At 45.0% G+C, this 25,244-nt stretch overlaps 1 protein-coding gene across 1 annotated transcript in view; it reads left to right on the top strand.

Moving 5' to 3' along the window:
• LOC126416302 (astakine-like) overlaps positions 1–24,925 on the top strand; it is an 85,030-nt gene extending 60,105 nt beyond the window's left edge. Inside the window, exons 2-3 of the mRNA XM_050083960.1 lie at positions 18,223–18,345; positions 24,721–24,925. Of these exons, the coding sequence (XP_049939917.1) occupies positions 18,231–18,345; positions 24,721–24,917 (312 nt within the window). The 5' untranslated portion in view covers positions 18,223–18,230 and the 3' untranslated portion in view covers positions 24,918–24,925. The remainder of the gene's footprint in view (positions 1–18,222; positions 18,346–24,720) is intronic.
• Positions 24,926–25,244: the final 319 nt, after the last annotated feature.

Here is a 25,244-nt window from a genome sequence, read left to right as displayed (position 1 = left end):
CGTACGGGTACCATTGATCGTGGGTGCATGGTTTAAGCGTCTGGATGACCGTTACATTTATAACCGGTGGATAATAAGGGAATTAGGCTAATCACAGTAGCCATTAGGGCCACCCCTATCCCGTGTCTCTGTGGCGTGTCACACTAGCTGAGTGCCCGCTGCTTCGCTCGTGCGGACTCTATGCTCTGCAAAGATTTTTTTTTGTTTTTGCTTAACAGAATTTTTATGTTGTTCAAAAATTGCAACACTTTCCAAACTTTTCACGCTAATTAAGGCCATACAAGCATGGCATTTCCCGAATGTATATCTGACCAAAATGCGATTTTTGTTCATCATGCCTTTTGCGTTCTTGTGAAGATATTTCCACAGAAAGTTGCAATCCCTTACACAATTCTTAATATCAGAACGAAAAGTGAATCAGCAATTTTCGTAGATTTAGCTTTAAATTTTTATAAACAATTTTTTTTTAATTTTCACGACCTTCTTTCCAAAAGCAGTGAAATGCATTCTTTTAAATTTCTAACAGAGAAGCCAAATACAAATTTTCATAGGTTTAGCTTTGAAGGTGATTTCATAATTAAATAATTTCGTAAAACTTTCCATCCCCTATTTCGCATCTTTAGTGGGTTGGATTGCCAAAAACACCGAACACGTATCTTTTTTTAATTTCTGACCGAGAAGTCAAATTCCAGTTTATATAGATGTAGCTTTAAGAATGTTTATCAGTTTCTTTGATAATGATAACTTTCAAAAAATCTTTCACCCACTATTTTACCTCCTTAGTAGCTGAATTTCCAAAAATTCTGAAACACGTATTTATTTATTTCTGACTGAGAAACCAAATACCAGTTTTTGTAGTTCTAGCTTTATAACTGCCTTAACAGCGACGTATTTTCGGAAAGCCTTCCATCCCATATTTCGCCCCCTTAAGAGTGGAATTTCGAAGAATTTCTTCTTAATCGATGCCTAGAACATAAGATACACAACCTCTCCAAATTTCAAGTTTCTATTCTTAGCGGTTTGGGCTGAGCGATGATGAGTCAGTGAATGAGTCCGGCCGTGTTTCATCTCCTTAGGGGTTGAAGTTCCAAAACAGTGAAACGCATTTTTTTCATTTCTAACCGAGAAACCAAACACTAATATTCAAAGATTTAGCTTAAAAATACTTTGACAATGAAAATAGTTTCATAAAACGTTTCATCCTCTCTTTGACACGCTAAGGGGTTGAATTTACAAAAACACTGAAACAAGTGCTTTTTATGTGTACCCGAGAGATCAAATACGATTTTACGTGGATGTAGCTTTAAAAGTGCTTTATCAGCTCGATAAAAATTATTTATTTAAAAAAAACCTTGCACCTAATAGTTCACCCCAATAAGGGTTACCTTTACAAAAAAAATTTAATTTCTTTATTTTCGATCGAGAAAGCAAATACCAATTTTCGTAAGTGTAGCTTCAAAATTGCCATATTAGCGACATATTTTCAAAAAAATCTTTCATCCCCTCTTTCACCCCCTTAGTGGTGGAATTTCGAACAATCCCTTCTTAAACTATGCTTACAGTATAAGATCAACACCCTCTCCAAAACTGAAGTTTCTATCCTTAGCGGTTTGGGCTGGGCGATGATGCGTCAGTGAGTGAGCGAGTCAGTCAGTCGCTACATGGCCTTTTGTATATAGAGATGGCGAAAGCCTCCAAAACCATATCCCCGCCACAGACGTCTATATGCCATACTGTACTTGTCCCCTAGTGGCACAAGTATTCCGCAGTAGGACGCGACCAACGAGACCTTTTAGGCTCTGCGCGAGGGTCTGACTTACTCCACGATTTGAGTAAATCTCCACGTCGTCTGCTAAAGAGGCCTAGAATTATTTTAAATTCGACAATTTTGAGAAGGAATCCATGGTAGATTCAAGTCCTTGTTTTACGATATTTTAGACAGCCAACATGATTTTAATGTAGTATAAGCTGATGGCTCGAAACAATGGGGCATCCACAGCTGTCCAATCGTTTTATTCGACCACATGACCCAGTTTTCTAATCAGTACATTATATTTAGCGCAGAAGTGCATGTGATGAGCTGTTATCCAAGCAAGAGGACTATTACCTGCACTGATTCATTCAGTGCCCTACAAACATCGGAGCAGATGTATTCAGCGAAAGAAATTATAGAAACAGCGCAGGAGAAACTACTCCCTCTCCAACAGCGAGGGAAGCATGTATCACCTCGGTGGGTACCATGTGGGAATCTGTGGAAACGGCAAAGCAGACCAAGGAGGCCTGCAGGGAATACGATGTGTCATTCCCCTGCAGGCTGTCACCTCGCTGTTGTGTCAGAGAGCCATGACCATTGGAGGAGGAGTGGCTAGCAATGAGGGAGGACGAGCTGCCGTCAATGAGGCCACCCAGCCGGCCTTAACGTACCTCATACCTGCCGCACTGGTACGCTACAGTCATCCTGACCCTGACGTTCCTCTAAATAGGGTGAAGTCAGGTTGCGAGGTGCCGGGGCTAGCAGTGTATTTAACACTAAATTATTCTAGAATCTTCATATGGAAATGATGCTTTAAGCCCCTCTTTTCTAACTCCGACTTTTGCTGTTGCACATGGATTAAGAAGAAGCGCGAACTGACTGTAATCGACCCTACAAGTGGAGTAGAAAAGAGTTTGGCACGTGCAATAGTTTAATTTGATAGAAATTAATTTGATAAAGGAAAGTTTCATTAACGTAGTGACAAATGAAAGGGTTGCTCATCGATCAACAGAATGAAAGTTATGCCCAAAATAACAATTTGATTTATTATGACTAAACTCAAAATAATAAACAAAACACATGAAACATTTACAATATATCTCAAATTGGATACTCAAATAAATGCTGTGAAGTTGTCCATAAACTAGATCGTGATATTTATGACCAAGTGGTATGTGGAGCCCATTCCTTGCAACTCAAATCTTAAGAGAAACACCCAGCCAACCCAACATTAATTGCTGCCACAGTAGTGGGGACTCAGACAATGAACACTCAAGACAGAAGCACGTTAGAAAAGACGAACAGGCGCGCTCTGCTGAGCTCTGACTGTCACATAGCTAAATTCCCTAATCTGCCGGTGCTGCGGACACACATTACCAAGCTGTCTTCTTAACTGCAAGGACACGATCTGACATACCGGAGGTGATGGCTGGTTGCTTCGACGTCCCGTCGTGGTGATGATAATGTCGCGAGCATAGCCCGAAACAAATTATCCTGGTCTGGTTGTTCCAGACTAAAGTCTTCCTAGCCACGCAAATGCGCCTCTGAGGGAGACGAAGAAGGCTCGCTACGCAATCACTGACGGTACAGTGATTGATTTTAACAAGCGAAGTCACACAGTAACTCCGATACAGTCAACTTTAGCCAAAACTGCTCAAGACGGACAACATAGGCCGCTTGTACGCAGAATGCTCAATTGCCAACTGTACTCGGAAAGTTACGTTGAAGTCGAAACTTCAGCCACTTCTTCAAACAGTTACAATTAAATGAAAGTATATCAGACAGCCAACGGAAGGCAGGCTGTCCAGAGCAGCGAGAGCTCAGTCTTGTAACCTACTCCGACCGAAAGGCAAGAGCCGACTCCCTCAAGAGCATCTGTACAAGCCGAACACAGAACATCCCCGCCCCCACGACAGTGGCCGTGGTTAAAACGTGCCAATCAGCAACTCGAAAACCGGCGGAAAATTCCACTCTATTGGCAAAGCACTACTATTCCACCAATGGAGTTATTTGGCGCCAATTTCTGCGCCGATTTTGCTACGTCACGGAGCTATCCCCTGAGCAAGCCAATCACAGTTATTATTTTGCAGAAAACGCGGGAATTTGCCCAACAAGACTGCCTGGGAACACAAGTCATTCCCACGCCTCGCTGGTAGCCCGTCAGAAAGTGTTTTCACTAACTTTCTGCGAAGTAACGAAATCTCTAACCCCAGCCGCTCCTTCAGGCCCCTATGGGCGTGTCGCTTCGCTCTTATGACAATGTCGGCGTCTGGAAACGATCCACTCGACTCCCTCACACCCGTGGGCATAACCCTTTCAAGATCAGCAGAATCCGCCTGTCACCGGACCACCCGGGTGACGAGAGACGCTGCGTGTGAAGTCCGCGTGTGAAGGAATAGCAACTTTTCACCACATGCAATTACAGACGAAAATATTCATATCTTCTGAGTTCTCAGTACTAGCCTTGTAATGACAATACTCGGTTATACTTCCCCAAATCGAATTACTCAGAGTAAGATATAAACATGTGAGGGGGCAAATTACTGTGTGCATCTAAAGGCATGCCACCTCTCAAGGTACCTCATGGCCTCATACTCCAGCGAGAGGACCCACAGTCGATGTCTGTAGTATACAAATTACTGTTCTCCGCGTTTTAACTGAGTGCAGAAGAATTCTGGTGGGGACGTGACCACTACAATCAGCTGACGACAAACGCGTGTAGTAAAACTTTAAGAATTCTGTGTAGCGTCTTAGACAAGGGGTGTCCCACCCGCGGCCCCCCAGGCCAGTGCGCCCCAAATCGAGTGCCAGTGCGACCCAAGAAATGAGCGTCCATCACACGATAGTTAAAAAAAAATCTGTAAAATTTCGTTTACGTATAGTTATGGTGAATACTTTCAATATGAAATGAGGTGACCCACTGTGTGATGGTGCATTCCCAAAGAAGACAGTTCCCAGGCAGCCTTGAAGTACACTATTTATTTCTCTAAGGAAACAGCAAGAAAACGCTAACAACAGAAATTGAATGCAAAAGAACACAAGATGTCGTCCTGACATAATTAGAATACTGTTACTCAGTGAATGTACACTGGTGTCCAAAACTAGAGCAACAAACAGAACTTTTGCAAGGCTGCGTTTATTTTGCTGCAAACAGTGTAAACAGGTAATAGTAAAGCAGAAACTACGTAAAGAATACAGAACGTAATCAACCGCAACATCCATACGGTACACAAAAATGTTCTTCGTTTTTTTCCAACTTAACGCATCTGCACAGACATTCCGACGACTTGTTAATGTGCTCAGTATGGGGAGTGGCCACATGTGGCACCAATACAGGCCTGACAACGTCGTGCCATGCTGTGACTGATGTCATCGGTCTCATGTTGAGACAATAACGCCCATTCTTCCTGCAGTGGTTGGTGGATGCTCCATGATGCCACCCGACTACCTAGTGGATCCCAGACATGCTCTATGGGATTCAAATCAGCAGAGCTAGCAGGCCACGCCATGCGTGCAATACCTACTGTTTCCAAGCAAACATCAACCACCTGTGGTCTATGAGGTCGTGCATTATATATTCTATTAGTACGAAGTCTGGGCCCACAGCACCTCGCAACAACCGCAAATGAGGTTCAAGATCTCGTCATGATACCTGACGGCAGTTAAACCTTGCCGATTCTCCCATACAATTTCATGAAAAGAGGTTCGAGTGGTAAACATGATCCCTGCCCACACCATTAGGAATCCTCCTCGATATCGGTCTTTTTGCACAATGTTTGGGTCCCTAAATCGTGTTCTACGTTCCCTCCAGATGCGAATCCATCGTGAATCGCTCTCCAGAGTAAACAAGGACTCATCTGTGAAAGTAGCATTGGCCCACTGTTCGACTGCCCATCGTGGCATGTTGATGACTCCACTCTAGGTGTTCTCTTCTGTGAAGACGCGTCGGAGGTAGACATACAGCAGGCCTCCGACAATAAAAGCCACTCTGCCGAAGCCTTCTACACGCCTTTTGCCTCGATACAACACGTCCAGTGAGTGCTGCCAGCTCACATCGCAGATGCCGTGCAATACTAAGGCGGTACTGTCATGCCCTCACAGCCAAATAATGGTCCTCTCTTCTGAAGACACACGTAGTCGGCCCTGCCCTGGTCTTCAGGATAGAGTTTCGGTCTCTGTAAACTGTCGCCACATCCGAGAAACAACAGAACGATTCACATTAAGGCGTCGGGCCTCATCAGTTTGCGATTTTCCAGCTTCCATTCTTCCCCTGGCCCTCCAACGCAGACTCTGGTAGGTATCCTCTCTGTGCCATACTGCACCGTCTGTGATTGTGTTCACAGCGATTGTGGATGTGGTGCTACCCCGCAAACACTACCTCGTTTCATGGGTGCCCTGACGTCATCGTTGCCATGGTTGCCCGTTCACCGTAATGCCATCTTCCATGCAGAGCACGATCGTAAGGACACCTGGTTGACAGTTTGTATCATTATATCGCGAATAAGACACAGGGCGGGGAAACAGCGGTTTGTTGCTTTAATTTTGCACACCAGCGTAGTTCTACGAAGGTGTAAGAGAAAATACACAGTCTGTCACCATCGATTACTCTCCAAGGTCGGAATCAGTTGTGGTCACGCTCGGCGGCGGACTGGCGTTGTCTTCAGTCCGGTAGTGCTGTGTCGGTGACTCGTTTACTCGGCGGTAGACTCGGAGGCAAACGCTTAAAAAAAAGAAAGAAAGAAATGACCTCGAAAGGCCACAGGCCTGCTATCTCGCACGTCACATCTACTTGTTTAGCCTAGCAGACAGAATAAAAACGTGATGCACCTCTGTCATAAATTAAACGATCAGCCAAGATTAACCGATTACTACTTGATCCTACAATTTAAACAGAAGACAAACATGATTGCGATTTCAAAATCGTACACCCCGTGACGCAACTGGCTTGCTCCCAAGATAAAAACAAGAGGGCATATACCCGGAGCTCCTGCCGGACACGCCTGCCAGTGGCCAGAGCTTCGCACGCCCACCTCGCCAAAGCCACTCCAACGCAGGTGAGTCGCCTGACAACCTTCGGCAGTTCGTCCTCAGATTCCCGCCTACAACATGCATTCTGTTGTGCCGGGAGTGACTGGCATATTATTATTATTATTTTTTTATTTTTTTTATTTTAATTTTTTTTATTTTTTTTAGCGGCCCGTCGCGAATTCCTCTCTTATGCCAACCTCTTCATTTCACAGTAGCACTTGCAACGTACCTCGTCAATTATTTGCTGAATGGGTTTCAATCTCCGTTTCCCTCTACAGTTTTTACCCTCTACAGGCTCCTTCTAGTACCATGGAAGTCATTCTCTGATGTCTTAATTGATGTCCTGTCATCCTGTCCATTCCCTTTCTCAATGTTTTCCATACATTCCTTTCATCTCAGATTCTGCGCAGAACCTCCTCCTTCCTTAAATTATCAGTCCACCTAATTTTCAACATTCGTCTGTAGCACTACATCTCAGACGCTTCGATTCTCTTCTGTTCCGGTTTTCGTGCCGTCCATGTTTCAGTAACATACAATGCTGTGCTCCAAACGCACATTCTCAGAAATTTCTTCCTCAAATTAAGGCCTATGTTTGACACTAGAAGGCCTCTCTCGGCCAGGAATGCCCTTTTTGCCTTGCCAGTTTGCTTTTGATGTCCTCCTTGCTCCGTTTGTCACTGATTATTTTGCTGCCTAGGTAGTCGAATTCCTTGACTTCATCACCTTTGTGACCATCAGTCCCAGTCAAGTTTCTCGCTGTTCTTTTCCCGCTGTTTTCATTTCTGCTACGTCTCATTACTTTCGTCTTTCTTCGGTTTACTCCCAGTCCATATTCTGTACTCTAGATTGTTCATTCCCTCCAACAGATCATGTAATTTTCCTTCACTTTCACACAGGGTAGTAATGTCATCAGTGAGTCTGATATCCTTTCACCTTGAATTTTAATTCTACTCCTGCAGTTTTCTTTAATTTGCATCATGCTTTTTTGATGTGCGGATTGAACAGTAGGGGCGAAAGACTACATCCCGGTCCTACACCCTTTTAAATCCGAGCACTTAGTTCTTGGTCGTCCACTCTTCTCATTCCCTCTTGGCTCTTGAAAATATTGTGTATTACCCGTCTTTCCCTATAGCCTACCCTTCTTTCTTTCAAAATTTCGATCATCTTGCACCATTTTACATTGTCGAACGGTTTTTCCAGTTCGACAGATCCTATGAACACGTCTTGAGTTTTCTTTATAAAATAAATGGCTCTGAGCACTATGGGACGTAACTGCTGAGGTCATCAGTCCCTTAGAACTTACAACTACTTAAACCTAACTAACCTAAGGACATCACACCCATCCATGCCCGAGGAGATTTTTCTTTAGTCTTGGTTCCGTTATCAACCGCAACCTCAGAATTCCCTGTCTCTTGCCTTTACCTTTCCTAAAGCCAAACTGATCCTCATTTAACATATTCTTAATTTTCTTTTCAGTTCTTCTGTATGTTATTCTTGTCAGAAACTTGTATGCATGAGCTGTTAAGCTGATTGTGCGATAATTCTCACACGTGTCAGCTCTTGCAGTCTTCGGAATTGTGTGCATGATGTTTTTTCGGAAGTCAGTTGATATGTCGCCAGATTCATATATTCTACAGACACCAACGTGAATAGCCGTTTTGTTGCCACTTCTCCCAATTATTTTAGAAATTCTGGAGGAATCTTATTTATCCCTTCTGCGTTATTTCATCTTAAGTCCTCCAAAGCTGTCTTAGTTTCTGATTCTAGAACTGGATAGTAACATACTGGGTGTCCCAAGAGGAGTGGTCAGTATTCAGGAATATGACAGAAAGGATCATTCGAACCAAGTTAAACTAGTAAACACCGACTCTAAAATGGCTACATTAAGAGCTATGAGCTCTACTTCATGCTCTGAAACAAATCAAACCTCTTTTACTGAACAAGCTCATGTTTACTAGAAATTTCTTGTTGGCTTGGTTCACACTACATTCTACCGAAATGTGGAAAGCAAAGAGGAGGAGGAGATTAATGTTTAACATTCCGTCGACAACGAGGCATTAGGGATGGGGAAAGCAACGTGTTTCTTCAAATTACCTAAGATGAAGAAGTGCCCACAGCTCTTAAGGTATCAGTTTTTCGGACTATGATTACTAAACGTTTTTTCTTTGAATGAGCGTTCTTGTCAAGTCCCAGAATATTGACCATTCCACCTTGGACGCCTGTACTTCAGAATGATAGACTTGTGATACCATTTTAAACTTCAAAGACTTCCTGTAATGATGCAAACTGACGAAAATAATTGTACTATAGTAAAATTTTAGTAGCTTTTGGTAATGGAAAACTTTCACAGACTGAGGATTTTAGTCCAGAGGCAAGTTAAAGTTTAGTTCCTTTCATTTTGTATTCCTGTTACCCCAGCAGCTCGTGGCCTTGCGGTAACGTTCTCGCTTCCCGCTCACGGGGTCGCGGGTTCGATTCCCGGGGGGGGTCAGGGATTTTTGCTCCCTCGAGATTACTTGGTGTTCTTGTGTTGTCTTCATCATCATTCATCCCCATTACGGTCGGAGGAAGGCAATGGAAAACCACCTCCGCTAGGAGCTTGCCCAGTCGGCGGTGCGGGTCCCGCATCTTTCACTACGCTCCTCGGTGTATGGGACTTGATCATCATCATACCCCAGCTAACTTTGTTACTATATGGTTCAAATGGCTCTGAGCACTATGCGACTTAACTTCTGAGGTCATCAGTAGCCTAGAACTCAGAACTAATTAAACCTAACCAACCTAAGGATATCACACACATCCGTACCCGAGGCAGGATTCGAACCTGCGACTGTAGCGGCCGCTCGGCTCCAGACTGCAGCGCCTATACTGAAACAATCAAATGTTGTTCAGGTGAACTTTGTAAAATGTTAACTCACTTTGTAATCAATTTCTCGATAGTGGTAGTCTCCCATATAGATTTAAATATACTGTTTAGTGTTTTCATTTATTTATTTTGCACATCTTGTTCCAACAGCCCAAACTGAAGAGCAAATCTCCATGGCCATGGAACGAGTCAGTGCATGAATTTTACATCAGAAAAGTTAATAAGAGATAAAATAAAATATGCACAAATTCCATGCTGACGACTAGCAGTTAAGTATACGAGTACATTGAGTGGGCAAAAGTCGTCGGATAGCGATATGCACATATACAGACGGCGGTGGTATTGCCCACGCAAGGTACAAAAGCGCATGCATTGGCGGAGCTGTCATAGGTACTCAAGTGAGTCGTGTGAGAAGGTTTCCGACGTGATTGTGGCCGCGCGACGGGAATTAAGACTTTCATTGGGGAATGGTAATTGGAGCTAGAAGCATGGGATATTTCATTTCGGAAATCATTGTGCAGTCCAGTATTCCGAGATCCACAGTGTCTAGAGCGTGCCGATAATTACAAATTTCAGGCATTACCTCTCATCACGGACAGCACAGTGGCCGACGGCCTTCACTTAACGACCTAGAGCAGCGTCGTTTGCGTAGAGTTGTCAGTGCTAACAGACAAGCAACACTGCGGGAAATAACTACAGAAGTCAATGTGGGGCGTACGACTAACGTATCCGTTAGGATAGTGCGGCGAAATTTGGCATTAATGAGCTGTGGCAGGGGAAGACCAACGCGAGGGTCTTTGCTAACAGCACGGCGTCACCTGCAGCGCCTCTCCTGGGTTCGTGACCACTAGGAGACGGGAAAACCGTGGCCTGGTCGGACGTGTCCAGATTTCGGAAGGTTCGGTGATGATATGGTTCGAGTGTGGCGTAGACCTCACGAAGCCTATGGATCCAAGTTGTCAACAAGGCACTGAGCAAGCTGGTGGTGGCCTCATATTGGTGTGGGCTATATTTGCATGGAGTGGATTGGGTCGCCTGGTCCAACTGAACCGATCAGTGGCTGAAAATGGTTACGTGCGATTATTTGCAGACAATTTTCTGCCATTCGTGGATTTCGTGTTCCAAAACAAAGATGGAATTTTTATAGATGGCAATGCGCCATGTCACCGGGACACAATTGTTCGCTAGTGGCTTGAAGAACATCTTGAACAATTCAAACGAATGATTTGGCCACCCAGATCGCCCAACATGAGTCCCATAAAATTTATGGGACATAATTGAGACTCAGTTCGTGCACAAAATCCTGCACCGGTCACACTTTCGCAATTATGGAGGGCTTTTTGACGTAGCATGGATCAGTATTTCTGCAGGGGACTCCAGCGACTTGCGGCCCATGTCGTCGCTAGAATGATTCTTCGTTTGTCTCTGTGCCGCTTATGTACTCTTCTAAGCCCATCACGTGCCCGTGGCGTTGCCAGGTGTCGCTCAATCTCGCAGCGGACAGTGGTCACAAATGATCCAAGCTTACAACAATGCCTACCGGAATATATCCATACCGAAATCGGAAGCCGCCCCTCTAAAACCCAGACGATATCACCTTAACTGCTTCCTTCCAACAACAAACCTTGTCTGAAGCTGCACTATGCAGGGAAAAAGGATTACCGACACGATATTTGGAGTCATCCCATGACTTTTGTCTCCGCAGTGTATATTACCATAACCTTACAACGCAGAAATTTGCTTAACTTTTTTCCACGAACTCCTCAACAGAACAGAAAGAGTGACTTATGAGGAAGTTGTTTAGCTTAGATTTGAAAGTGCGTCGGTTAGTGCTTGGATTTTTTATTTCTTGTGATAGTTCACTGAAAATGAATGCAGCAGAATAGCACACGTTTCTGGACGACAGTCAAGGAGGGGCGATCCAAATGCAGATTACATTTCTGCGAGCATTAACTTCGTGAAGGCTGCTAATTCATGGGACTAAGCTCGAATTGTTAATAATAAATGAAATTTTAAAAAAATTCAAGACGCGAATGTCAGAATTCCCAGATCAATGAATAAGGGCAGCAGGATGTTCACAAACGTATGCCACACACTGGTCGAATTGCCCGCTTCTGAGCCAAAAATACCCTTTGTGAATGGGAAGAGTCACCCCCGAATTTAACGCTGTGTCTCGTAAGTGAGTAAAAATAAGCGAAGTAGATTAACTTTTATTGGACTATTACTCATTGCACGTGCGTTTCGGATGGTAAATACAGTAGCAGTGAGTTTTTAAACAAGATCCTGAACATGGGTTATCCATGGCAGTTTACCACCTATATGAACATCGAGGAATTTGAATTGTTCAGACTCGCAAATCATATGCCAATTCTATGTGATCAAAATGTCAGTTTTAGTTCAGTTTTGGGTTAGAAACTGGAAAACAGTGAGTCTTACTGTGATTTAGCATTAATTTATTCTCTACAAGCCATGAATATATGTCTTCAACAGTACTATTTGATACATTGCCTATGCTCCACTCAACATCGTTCGTTACATGTCTAGTGTCGTCAACAAACAGAAATAAGCCACTTCACTCGTCCCATCATTCCCAATAGTTCCAAAAAATCGGAGAAAGTTGTATGCAACAAACTCAACAGTAAAAGAGGTTGGATTTCCAAAACAACATTCAACTAAACAGGCTTATTTACCTTGACAAATTATTTAGCAGAATCAACAGATTAGTAATTTGTACCATTGGGAATAATCTGTGAATTGGTTAAGGCTGTTGAGTGCGTGAACTACGATATCCCCATGCAGAAGTGAAAACAACGGAATAGTAAATACCCCTGGTTTATGGTTTTCCATCTTATCGGAAGGACAGAAACCAGAATACAGCAGATCCATGTTATATGTCCATCACATAGCATTTGCACTCAGAAGTCGAAGCAAAACGGCGTGGTGTACTACTGGGTTCCATTCGTCGTTTTTGCACATTATACAAGTATATTAATAAAATCTGTCAGTCTTCTTACTCAAAATTCATCTTAAGAAGTATCTGAAAACAGAACAGATGGTTTAATGCAAGTGGTTTCTGTTTAAATTTTAGCAAGATTCACTTGCACACAGTTCTGTGCAGCTTATAGAACAGAAACTACACTACTGGCCATTAAAACTGCTACACCACGAAGATGACGTACTACAAACGCGAAGTTTAACCGACAGGAAGAAGATGCTGTGATATGCAAATGATTAGCTTTTCAGAGCATTCACACAAGGTTGGCGCCGGTGGCGACACCTACAACGCGCTGACATGAGGAAAGTTTCCAACCGATTTCTCATACACAAACAGCAGTTGATCGGCGTTGCCTGGTGAAACGTCGTTGTGATGCCTCGTGTAAGGACCAGAAATGTGTACCATCACGTTTCCGACTTTGATAAAAATCGGATTGTAGCCTATCGCGATTGCGCTTTGTCGTATCGCAGCATTGCTGCTCTCGTTGGTCGTGGTCCAGTGACTGTTAGCAGAATATGGAATCGGTGGGTTCAGGAGGGTAATACGGAACGCCGTGCAGGATCCCAACCGCCTCATATCACTAGCCGTCGAGATGACAGCCATCTTATCCGCACAGTTGTAACGGATCGTGCAGCCACGTCTCGATCCCTGAGTCAACAGATGGGGACGTTTGCAAGACAACAACTGTTGTGGACTGACAAAACAGCCAGTCCACAGTGACGGGTAACCGAAGGGCACGCGTTTAAACTTACGCAGGCTGGCTTGAGGTATGCTTCATTAGATACATAGCAAAGGATAAATGGCGCCTTGCTAGGTCGTAGCAATTGACTTACCTGAAGGCTATGCTAACTATCGTCTCGGCAAAAGAGAGCGTAATTCTCACTGAACCTTTGCTAGCAACGTCGGCTGTACAACTGGGGCGAGTGCTAGTAAGTCTCTCTAGACCTGCCGTGTGGCGGCGCTCGGTCTGCTATCACTGATAGTGGCGACACGCGGGTCCGTCGTATACTAATGGACCGCGGCCGATTTAAAGCTACCACCTAGCAAGTGTGATGTCTGGCGGTGACACCACAACAACCATCTGCACGAACAGTTAAACGACGTTTGCAGCAGCATGGACTATCAGCTCGGAGACCATGGCTGCGGTTACCCTTGACGCTGCATCACAGACAGGAGCGCCTGCGATGGTGTACTCAACGACGAACCTGGGTGCAGGAATGGCAAAATGTCATTTTTTCGGATTAATCCACGTTCTGTTTACAGCATCATCATGGTCACATCCGTGTTTGGCGACATTGCGGTGCACGCACATTGGAAGCGTGAATTCGTCATCGCCATACTGGCGTATCACCTGGCATGATGGTATGGGGTGCCATTAGCTACACGTCTCGGTCACCTCTTGTTCGCATTGACGGCACTTTGAACAGTGGACGTTACATTTCAGATGTGTTACGACCTGTAACTTTAATCTTCATTCGATTTCTGCGAAACCCTACATTTCAGCAGGATAATGCACGACTGCATGTTGCAGGTCGTGTACGGGCCTATCTGGGCACAGAAAATATTCGACTGCTGCCCTGGCCAGCATTCTCCAGATCTCTCACCAATTGAAAACGTCTGGTCAATGGTAGCCGAGCAACTGGCTCGTCACAATACGCCAGTCACTACTCTTGATGAACTGTGGTATCGTGTTGAAGCTGCATGGGCTGCTGTACCTGTACACGCCATCCACACTCTGTTTGACTCAATGCCCAGGCGTATCAAGGCCTTTATTACGGCCAGAGGTGGTTGTTCTGGGTACTGATTTCTCAGGATCTATGCACCCAAACTGCGTGAAAATGTAATCACATGTCAGTTGTAGTATAATATATCTGTCCAATGAATACCCGTTTATCATCTGCATTTCTTCTTGGTGTAGCAATTTTAATGGCCAGTAGTGCATAAAAATCTGCTTGAACAATGAAATATAACAGGTTTTTGAGGGTGCATGTGCACCATAAGCTACTGGTCTAAATTGATGTATCGCCTTCGTTCAGCTAAGTTTCATGAACACGTCATTAACATGTCCCAAAGAATAGACACCACGCATTCATATAACTGATAAAGCTAGCTGGGCAATGAATTCACCTTCTCCACTCAGTTCCGCTTCGAGCACCGAGCGGGAAGGTTCTTGTTTATTTCAGATGCCGCAGCGTCGCTTGTGTGGAGTTTTCCTCGTCAGTGTTGTTCTGTCTACCGAGTGTTTCGTAGCGCCTCGACTCCGCCTTATTTTCTGTTTAGTGTTCGTCTATTTGCAGCGGCGTCGGGCGCTCCCCTGTGGCTACCATGGTTTCCACATGTATTCCACGAAAAGGTACTGTGAGATTTACTTTCGATAAAACAACGCCACACGTGCAGTCCGCGTCTCTAGAAATCCACGATTGGCTTGTCGATACAATCCATGAGAACTCTGATCACGTCCACACCGCTTGTTTTGACGCAGACGAGAACGTGTTTTATGTGAAATTTATGGATCCCCTTCACGTTGAAAGATTACTGTCGCGAAGTGGTTCTCAAGTCCTGTTCAAGCATCGCTATAATTATGTTAGCATGGTGTCACCCGCAGATGCTGAAATTGACTATATCAATTTTCGAGTCTTCATCCTCCCGCCGGGGGCTGATGACAATTTTCTAAAGGACAAAAAAAAAAAAATGGTTCAAATGGCTCTGAGCACTATGGGACTTAGCTTCTGAGATCATCAGTCCCCTAGAACTCAGAACTACTTAAACCTAACTAACCTAAGGACAGCACACACATCCATTCCCGAGGCAGGATTCGAACCTACGACCGTAGCGGTCGCGCGGTTCCAGACTGTAGCGCCTAGAACTGCTCGGCCACCCCGGCCGGCTCTAAAGGACATATCGACTCCTTTCGATAACTTGAAAAACGTCCGTCGTGAACGTTGATCTGCTCAACTCTGATCACAGTGTTAAAAGTGAGTGGTTACCGCGTTACCGGCCAAGAGGGAACCTGATTCCTATGTAGTGAAAGTGGACACGTTCGCTCTAATTGCCCGCGGAGGGTTTTTGTATTAAAGCCGTCATTAGTGCAGCGTCGCAAATTGACGGTTGCTGATCTCGTTCCTTCCATTCCCGACGTCAGACCTACATCTTCTTCGGCTCATAATGAACAAAAAGTCAGTTCCGATAACCCTGTAAATGAATATCCGCCTTTACCTCCGCGACAGGTTCAGATTCCATCGCCCCCAGGAGAGTAACAAAAAAGCGACGTCGCATTCAAATTGGCGAGGGTGAGGACTTGGCTTCGCCTTCTGCCCCAACCTTCTCCGCATCGATTGTGTCTCCTGCTCCTGTCGATGCTACGATATATCCCGTCCGTGGTACGGTGGGTGGCGAAGAAGTTACCTCCAGCATCCCTCCTGCTCGCGATGTGCCTCCTTCTGAGCCGCCTGTGTGTGGAGAGGGAGCGGAGTCCCCCCTTTGTCTTTGGGTCCTCGTTACAAGTCCTCCTGCTCCTTCGTATTCAGCCGCCTACAGTTTCCTGAATTTGCAGCCTACAAAAAAATGGTTCAAATGGCTCTGAGCACTATGGGACTTAACTTCTGAGGTCATCATTCCCCTAGAACTTAGAACTACTTAAACCTAACTAACCTAAGGACAACACGCATATCCATGCGAGCTAGAACAAATCTCGAGGAGAATAAAATTAGCGACCAAGTATCATATTTTGCATTGGTAGGTCCACAGAATGCTTCCGCCTTAGTGACTGGACCTGTATGAGATGACCCTTCTTCTGAGGGGCAGGAAGCTGTGCCTATGACCCCTTCCATATCCCCTTCTGCAGAGGCCGCCATGCCACGTAGCCGACAGAAACAGCGTATACAACCTGACCGTGCGGTGGCACGTAAGAAATTTAAGAAAGAAGGTTGTGATTACGGGGATTCTGGTCCCCCGATTGATTTATTTGTGGGCTTCGCAATAGACCTTGACGCTCAGCTGCCTATCTAATTCTGCTCGGTTCGTTCCGTACATCCCTGTATAACTGTGATTAGGGACCCAAGCCTACACGTTACTTTCCTTAAATGTTAATCGTGTGGAATCAGAATTGCGATTGGCTTCGATACTCCACTTCATTTATGTGCGGGCATAGTCTTCTTACAGGAGGTGTTATTTAGGCATTTATCCTTACCTGGTTTTCTTGTGATCTTTAATATAACATCTGAATATTCTACGGGAACCGCCTTATTCTGTCGCGAAAGCATTCCTGTTGCTGAGGTGGAAATGTTGGATTCTGGCAGGGGCATTGGTTTTCAACTTTTGAATTATACCTTGGTACTTTTATATGCCCCTTCTGGCACTGGTCGCGCAGTGGATCGTTCGCGTTTTTCTAAAGAGGAAATTGTTTATTTGTTGCCTAAGAGTCCTCCGGGCATTCTGTTGGGTAGTGATTTTAGCTGGGTGTTGGGTCCTGCAGATCAATCTCCAGATTTTAATTTCTATCGTGAATTACATGAATTGGTCCACTCTTAATGCCTGCAAGACGTCTGGACATGTAAATACCCGACGTTAGTTAAAATTACCCACTTTACTCCCACTTCTAGCAGCAGATTAGATAGGTTTTACTTATCAGACAACCTGCGCGATTGTACTCTTAATGTTGAAGTCACCCCAACTTCCTTTACGGATCACTGTACTGTGTCTATAACTCTCAATTTTGAACGGCGACCAGTCAAATTGTTTCGCACTCCGTAGATGTTAAACGTCGCTCACCTAGCTGACTCCTCTCTCGATGACGTGATGCGTGTGGGAGCGTACTCTACGGTCCACTGGGAAGTACTCTTCCACCCTTGACTGGTGGACACAGCTGGCAAAATCGAGGCTCAGGCAAACATTGATACTTTTCCGTGCTGCCAAAGCGCGAGACTTTCGGAGAACTTACTAATATTACTGTTCCATCCTGTGTGAACTTCGTGATGCTGCGGGTCACGTCCCTCTACGAATTATGTATGTTAGGCGCGTAAAAGCAAAATTGTTGACCTTGAAGAGAATATAAATGGAAGGTTTGAAAATGCGATCCAAGACACGTTCTTTGGTGACGGAAGAACTGACTTCCATATATCATTGCTTCAGCATCAGACCCGCCGCCGACGCCCTTGTATTCATTCTCCCACAACAGATTATGGACGTATCGTAATGGAGCAAGCCGATATAGTGCGTAGCTTACGCCAATACTATGTAGACATCTACGACATCGACGAGTCCAGTGAAACCTTCCACGATCCGCCAGGCAGAGTAATGCAGACACAATTACACCTGAACATAATGAAACGCTCTTAGCTGCCTTTCAGCCTGCGGAAGTTTGTATACGTATTGTGGGATCGCCTTCTCAGAAGTCCCCGAGTCTGCATGGAGATCTCAAGGAATTATAGGTGCGCTCTTGGCCGCTGTTGGGTGCTACCTTTACCTGGAAGGTAGCAGAATTAAATTCCGACTTCGCATCATTGCCTCTGCTGCTGCAACATCACTGATGTCTCTACAAGTGCATTGCTCTGAAGAACTAGTCCACTGATATTGTTTCAGGTGTCACCATGAAGACCTCAGTAGCAGCCATCTTTGCTATCACCATGGTGCTGAGCGTGCAAGCGGGTTACCTGTCCTGCGGGAAGGGCGAGGTGTGTCCTGAGGGTCATTGTTGCATGATCGGTAAGTGCTACAGACTCTCGCTCACCAATTGCAGCTACCGGAGGAGCCAGCAGCGTCTTTACCCCGTTCATTATAAAAAAATATAACAGATGTACTAGAGAGACTGCCTACTTATCCAACCTCTTCAGGAGTACTGCTGCGTGGTGTGGGATCTTTACCAGATAGGATTAACAGAGTACATCGAGATAGTTCAAAGAAGGGCAGCACGTTTTGTATTATCGCGAAATAGGAGAGAGTGTCACTGACATGATAAAGGATTTGTGGTGGGAATAATTAAACAAAGGCTTTTTTATTCCGGGGGGGATCTTCTCACTAAATTTCAGTCACCAACGTCGAATGCGAAAATAGTTTGTTGATGCCGGCCTATATAGGAAGAAACGATCATCATAATAAAATGAGGGAAATCAGAGCTCCCACGGAGGGATAAAGGTGTTGTTTTCTTCCGCAAGCTGTTAGAGAGTGGAATCATAGTGTGAGAGTGGTTCCAAGAACCCTCTGCCAGGCACTTAAGTGTAATTTGCAGAGTAGCCAAGCAGAAGTAGATTCGGATGTAGAAAATCTTTGACGCTCTACTGTAGTATTTTTATCATACCTTTTATAAAAGTTAGAGTGAGGTCCTAGTATTTACAAGAGATATATTTCAAAGAAGTGTGACACTGTAATATAGTTCTATGCACCTTGCAGTTGAAAGCAGGCAACAGCACTGCCAGCTACAGGGGTTCTTCTTTCGCCGACCGTGCTATAGGGTTTGGGAACCGGGACGAAATTTCTTTGGAGACGCATCTTTGAACTAAGCAAAAATGAAATGAGGAAGGGCAAAATAAAATTGGAGTAGAAGGGGGAAGAAGTAGTGGATAAAGACAAGCAGTAGTAGTAGTAGAAGAAGAAGAAGAAGAAGAAGAAGAAGAGGGGAAAGGATTGTAGGTCACAAAAATTGTAAAGGGGCGGATGTGTGTGAAACTAAATCACGAGGAGATTCAAAGTGGACTCTGTTGGGCGAAAGGGGGGAGTTCCACAACTAGAAACGGCTAAATACACTCTAAGACAAAAAACAAACCGCAATCGTCATTTCACTGTACCTATGCTATATGGACTGTAAGACAAAACGACGCACCACGAAGGAATTATTCAAATACGGCGGAAATCGATCTATGTGATGTACATGTACAGACAAACAAATGACAGTTTCAGAACAATCGGATGGTTTATTCAAGGGAAAGAGCATCAAAAAGTGAGCAAGTCAGTTACACGCTGGCCCTTACGCAAGCAGTTATTGGTAGATTTGTTGCATGTCTCTCTGAGGGATATCGTACCAAATTCTGTCCAACTGGCTAGTAAGATCGTAAGATTGTCAAAATTCCGAGCTATGTGGAGGCACCTGCCCATAATGCTCCAAACATTCTCAGTTGTGGAGAACTCCGGCAACTTTACTGGCCAAGGTGAGATTAGGCAAGCACGAAGACAAGCAGTACAAACTCTCGCCGTGTAAAATGTAAGCCCAGTTTGGGTCGCCAGAAGGGCAACTAAACTGAGCGTCGAACAAGTTACACGCTGGCCCTTATGCAAGCAGTTATTGATAGAGTTGTTGCATGTCTCTCAGAGAGATACCGTGCCAAATTCTGTCCATCTGGCTAGTAAGATCGTCAAAATTCAGAGCTATTTGGAGGCACCTGCCCATAATGCTACAAACATTCTCAATTCTGGAGAACTCTGGCAACCTTACTGGCCAAGGTGAGATTTGGCAGTCCGAGGCGCCTCCAGACAGGTCTTCGCAGGTAATCGGTGCTAAGTTCGAAGCTGGAGGCATCACTGAAGACAGTTCTACTCCAGTCAATGAGATTCCAGGCTAGATACGTGTCTAGCGACGACCTAGACAGGGATGGAATACCAACCTAACTGTCGCCTGCCGTAAGAGCGTGATGGTCTGGGGTGCCATTTTATTCCACGGTTGGACACCTTTGGTTGTCATCCGCAGCACCCTTACAGCAAAGCGATACGTCGGCGATGTATTACTCCCTGTTTCGTTGCCCTTCATGGCAAGTCATCAGCAACATAATGACCGCCCGCACAGGGCGATAGTCTCTATAGCTTGTCTTTTTTTTTTTTTTTTTTTTTTTTTGGAAAAATAAATGTTCTGGACTGTGCGAACGCAATATCGACTATCAAATTTATTTATGAACATAGCATCGTTACAACAATAAACAGTTCTAAAAAAAAATCAGTATGAGTTGCCAAACGTAAACAAAAATTGAGATAAGTGTATCAGGTAAGAAACTAAGAGAAAATGGAAAACTATAATGAGAAAAGAGAAACAAATGGGATTCTTCCAGCGAAAGTATTCACTGTAAGTGAAGCATCCTCTGATATCCGTACAATAACGCAACCGATAAAGTGTGGGCAAAATGTTCGCGGTACTGCGGTGAACATTGCAATCGTTGATGAGATTCCCACAGGTAGGCCATGTACTACACGGCGTCACTGAGTTGTAACTCAAAAATGGCGTAGGCAGTGTGTCCCAGGAGCCAGGCCACGGCGGTGCACTTCTTCTTTGGGTGCAGTTTAAGGTCAGGACGGATAATCCACATTGGTGTCACACTAGAAGGTGCAGTGTGGTTGATAAGCCCCACCATCAGTGGGCACAACTCCCATACTCCCCATACGTAGCGGCACGCTATACGGTGGTCTCTGGTGTCGGCAGCTCCACACTGGCTGCACTCGTTCGTCTGGCTGAGGTGAATGTCTGCTAGACGCTGCTTACAAGGGAACATCCCCATCACACCCCCCTCAGATTTAGTTATAAGTTGGCACAGTGGATAGGCCTTGAAAAACTGAACACAGATCAATTGAGAAAACAGAAAGAAGTTGTGTGGAACTATGAAAAAATAAGCAAAATATACAAACTGGTTCGTCCATGTGTAAGATATGCAATATTAAGGGCAATATGAGACGAGGAGCGCCGTGGTCCCGTGTTTAGCGTGGACAGCTGCGGAACGAGAGGTCCTAGGTTCAAATCTGCCCTCGACTGAAAATTTTGCTTTCTTTATTTTCGCAAAGTTATGATCTGTCCGTTCGTTCATTGACGTCTCTATTCACTGTAATAAGTTTAGTGTCTGTGTTTTGCGACTGCACCGCAAAACCGTGTGATTAGTTGACGAAAGGATGTGCCTCTCCAATGGGAACCGAAAACATTTGATCGCAAGGTCATTGGTCAACCGATTCCTCCACAGGAAAACACGTCTGATATTTTGTATACGACACTGGTGACAGCGTGTGCGTCACATGACAGGAATATGTTGTCGACCCACCTAACTAGTACACTTGGCGAATGGGTGAAAAGATTCTTCTATCTTGCCCGATGTAGGTTTTCTTGTGGATGTAATAATCACTCCAAAAAAAAGTCGCATTCTGGAGGACGACGGTTCAATCCCGCGTCCGGCCATCCTGATTTAGGTTTTCCGTGATTTCCCTAAATCACTCCAGGTAAATGCCGGGATGGTTCCTCTGAAAAGGCACGGCCGACTTCCTTCCCCATCCTTCCCTAATCCGATGAGACCGATGACCTCGCTGTCTTGTCTTCTTCCCCAAAACAACCAACCAACCAACCAAAAAAAGTGATGAAAACATAAGAGTTTTTCGCATAAACTGAAAATAAAAAGTTAAAATTTTCGACCGAGGGAAGATTCGAACTGAAGACCTCTCGTTTTGTAACTGTTCACACTAACCACGGGACCACGGCGCTCCCAGTCTCATATTGCCCTTTATAGTGGCTGTATTACACATGGACGACCCAGTTTGTATATTTTGCTTATTTTTTCATAGTTCCACATAACTTCTTCCTGTTTTCTCGATCGATCTGTGTTCAGTTTTTCAAGGCCTATCCACTGTGCCAACTTATAACTAAATCTGTGGGGGGTGCGATGGGGATGTTCCCTTGTTAGTTGGAAAGGTGTCACTGACGACTCGGTACCACAACGAACTGATGTCCGACGGCAGGAATGGGTTGTTAATATTAGCCCATGCCTGCTTCAAGACGACCGCTGGTATCCGTATTTCCAGTTTGTGCGCTGGTGGACAGCTTAGGAGAGCTTCATAGATCCGTCGCTCCGACGTATTCCGATCTGTAGCCGCCTCCAAGACATAACTGCGTGCGAGATAAAATTCCCTGACGTAGCGGATGCCCACTACTGAAACTGGAGCGCATTGTGACTGAGGCCGGTATCGATCCAATATGGCTGCCGTTGTCCCGTTCGGATGGTCGGTCTGCAGCGTTTTTGTTCGGTGGACGAGGAGTGCCGTGCACTTCCGCCGGAGATCGATCAATCCCAGTCCCCCGAGTGACCGATCGAGGTCACAGGCGGTGGCTCGCACTTTGAAGATGGAGTGTCGCCACAGCAGCCAGTAAACTGCTTTCGTAATCGAATTTCCCAGAAGTTTCGGGGCAGTCAGCAGCTGAGCGACATACCACGCCTTGGCGAGGATCGTCGTGTTAATGACCGGCACCGCCAAGTGAAGGTTCAGACGTCGGTTGGCGTGGCAACGGCACAATCCCCTGGTGGTGTGGAGGAGTCGCCTCCACGTGAGTGTCTGCATTAGTCTGAGGGCAGGCACACACCTGCAGTCCCAGCAATTTTTCGTGCTTGCCAAAGCCTAGCTTGGCCTGCAAGGTCACCGGATCTCTCCTCAATCGAGAACGTTTGGAGCATTAGGGACACCGCACTGGAACCAGCTCGGGATTCTGAAGATTTAACGCGCCAATTGGGCAGAATTTGACACGATATCCGTCAGGAGAACATCCAACAACACCTCAATCAATCCCAAACGGTATAACGGCTTGCATAAGGGCCAGATTCCGTAGAAATGTTGGAACACGTGAGGCGATACTGACCGTACGACTTATCTTAGAAGCTGGATTAATGAAAGGGCAAACCTACGTTCCTAGCATTTGTAGACTTAGAGAAAGCTTTTGACAATGTTGCCTGGAATACTCTCTTTCAAATTCTGAAGGTGGCTGGAGTAAAATACAGGGAGCGAAAGGATTTTGTACAGAAACCAGATGGCAGCTATAAGAGTCGAGGGGCATGAAAGGGAAGCAGTAGTTGGGAAGGGAGTGAGACAGGGTTGTAGCCTATCCCCGATGTTATTCAATGTGTATATTGAGCAAGCAGCAAAGGAAACAAAACAAAAATTCGGAGTAGGAATTAAAATCCATGGAGAAGAAATAAAAACTTTGAGGTTCGCCGACGACATTGTAATTCTATCAGGGCCAGAAAAGGACCTGGAAGAGCAGCTGAACGGAATGGACAGCGCCTTGGAAGGAGGATATAAGATGAACATCAACAAAAGCAAAACGAGGATAATGGAATGTAGTCAAATTAAATCGGGTGATGCTGCGGGAATTAGATTAGGAAATGAGACGCTTAAAGTAGTAAACGAGTTTCTCTATTTGGGGAGCAAAATAACTGATGGTCGAAGTACAGAGGATATAAAATGTAGACTGGCAATGGCAAGGAAAGCGTATCTGAAGAACAGAAATTTGTTAACATCGAGTATAGATTTAAGTGTCAGAAAGTCGTTTCTGAAAGTATTTGTATGGAGTGTAGCCATGTATGGAAGTGAAAAGTGGACGATAAATAGTTTAGACAAGAAGAGAATAGAAGCTTTCGAAATGCTGAAGATTAGACGGGTAGATCACATAACTAATGAGGTGTTGATTTGAATTGGAGAGAAGAGAAATTTTTGGCACTATTTGACTAGAAGAAGGGATTGGTTGGTAGGGCATATTCTGAGGCATCAAGGGATCACCAATTTAGTACTGAAGGGCAGCGTGCAGGGTAAAAATCGTAGAGAGAGACCAAGAGATGAATACACTGAACAGATTCAGAAGGATGTAGGTTGCAGTAGGTACTGGGACATGAAGAAGCTTGCACAGGATAGAGTAGCATGGAGAGCTGCATCAAACCAGTCTCTGGACTGAAGACCACAACAACAACAAGGGCCAGAGGTGAATCAATGCGTTATTGACTTGAGCAATTTGTGAAGCTCCTTCTCTTTAATAAATCATCCAGTTTTTCTGAAATTGTAATCATTTGTTTATCTGTACACGTACGTCTACTGATTTCCGTCCCATTCGGATAACTTCTCGTTGTGCGTCGGTTTTTGTTTTCTTTTTCGTTTTTTGTATTAGTGCGTGCACTGTAGCGGTCCATTTCAGTATGAGCAGCTCTGCAATGGGCTCACAATGGCGCCCGCCGGCAAGCCAGTCATACTTTTTCTATACAGACCGTTAATTAACGTAATAAATATTTTTCCTCTGCTGCCTGGTGGCACAGCTGCGAACCCCAACTGCTGTCTGACGGCGACTCCTTCTTGTTACAGGCGGCGGCAGGTACGGTTTGCCCATCTGCTCCCTGAAGGGTGTGAGTGGTGGCTCCTGCCGTCCGAACAACCAACCAGAGGACTTTTGGCTGTCCGCCGATCCGGGCGATAAGGGTTCCCTGTACACGGGCGTCTACAGGTACGTCTGTCCCTGCCTGAACGGACTACAGTGCGCCGATGGAACCTGTACCTACTAGCTGGCGTCTCAGACAACTTCATCGCCATCAGTACGAAGACGCAAACTGGAAGATTCGTTGTTGGCAATAATCAGAGGTTGTAAACCAGAGGCAACGTAAAATGCGTCACGGCAGTCACATCGAAAAGCGCCAATTCGACAAAGATTTCATCTCCAACAGACATCACAGGCCCCTCCACCCCTCCCATCTCTCGTCAACCATGAAGTCATTTTAATGAATTTGCAATTGCCTGACTGTGGATAGATTATTGTTGCTAATCGAGCATCATCTCTCTGCGCCATTCCTTCCTTTCTCCCTTCCGAGTCTGTATCTTACCATTTCCCATAT

The sequence above is a fragment of the Schistocerca serialis genome, chromosome 8, assembly GCF_023864345.2.
Source record: "Schistocerca serialis cubense isolate TAMUIC-IGC-003099 chromosome 8, iqSchSeri2.2, whole genome shotgun sequence".
Lineage (NCBI taxonomy): Eukaryota > Metazoa > Arthropoda > Insecta > Orthoptera > Acrididae > Schistocerca > Schistocerca serialis.
This window is presented reverse-complemented; position numbering and strand designations above follow the sequence as displayed.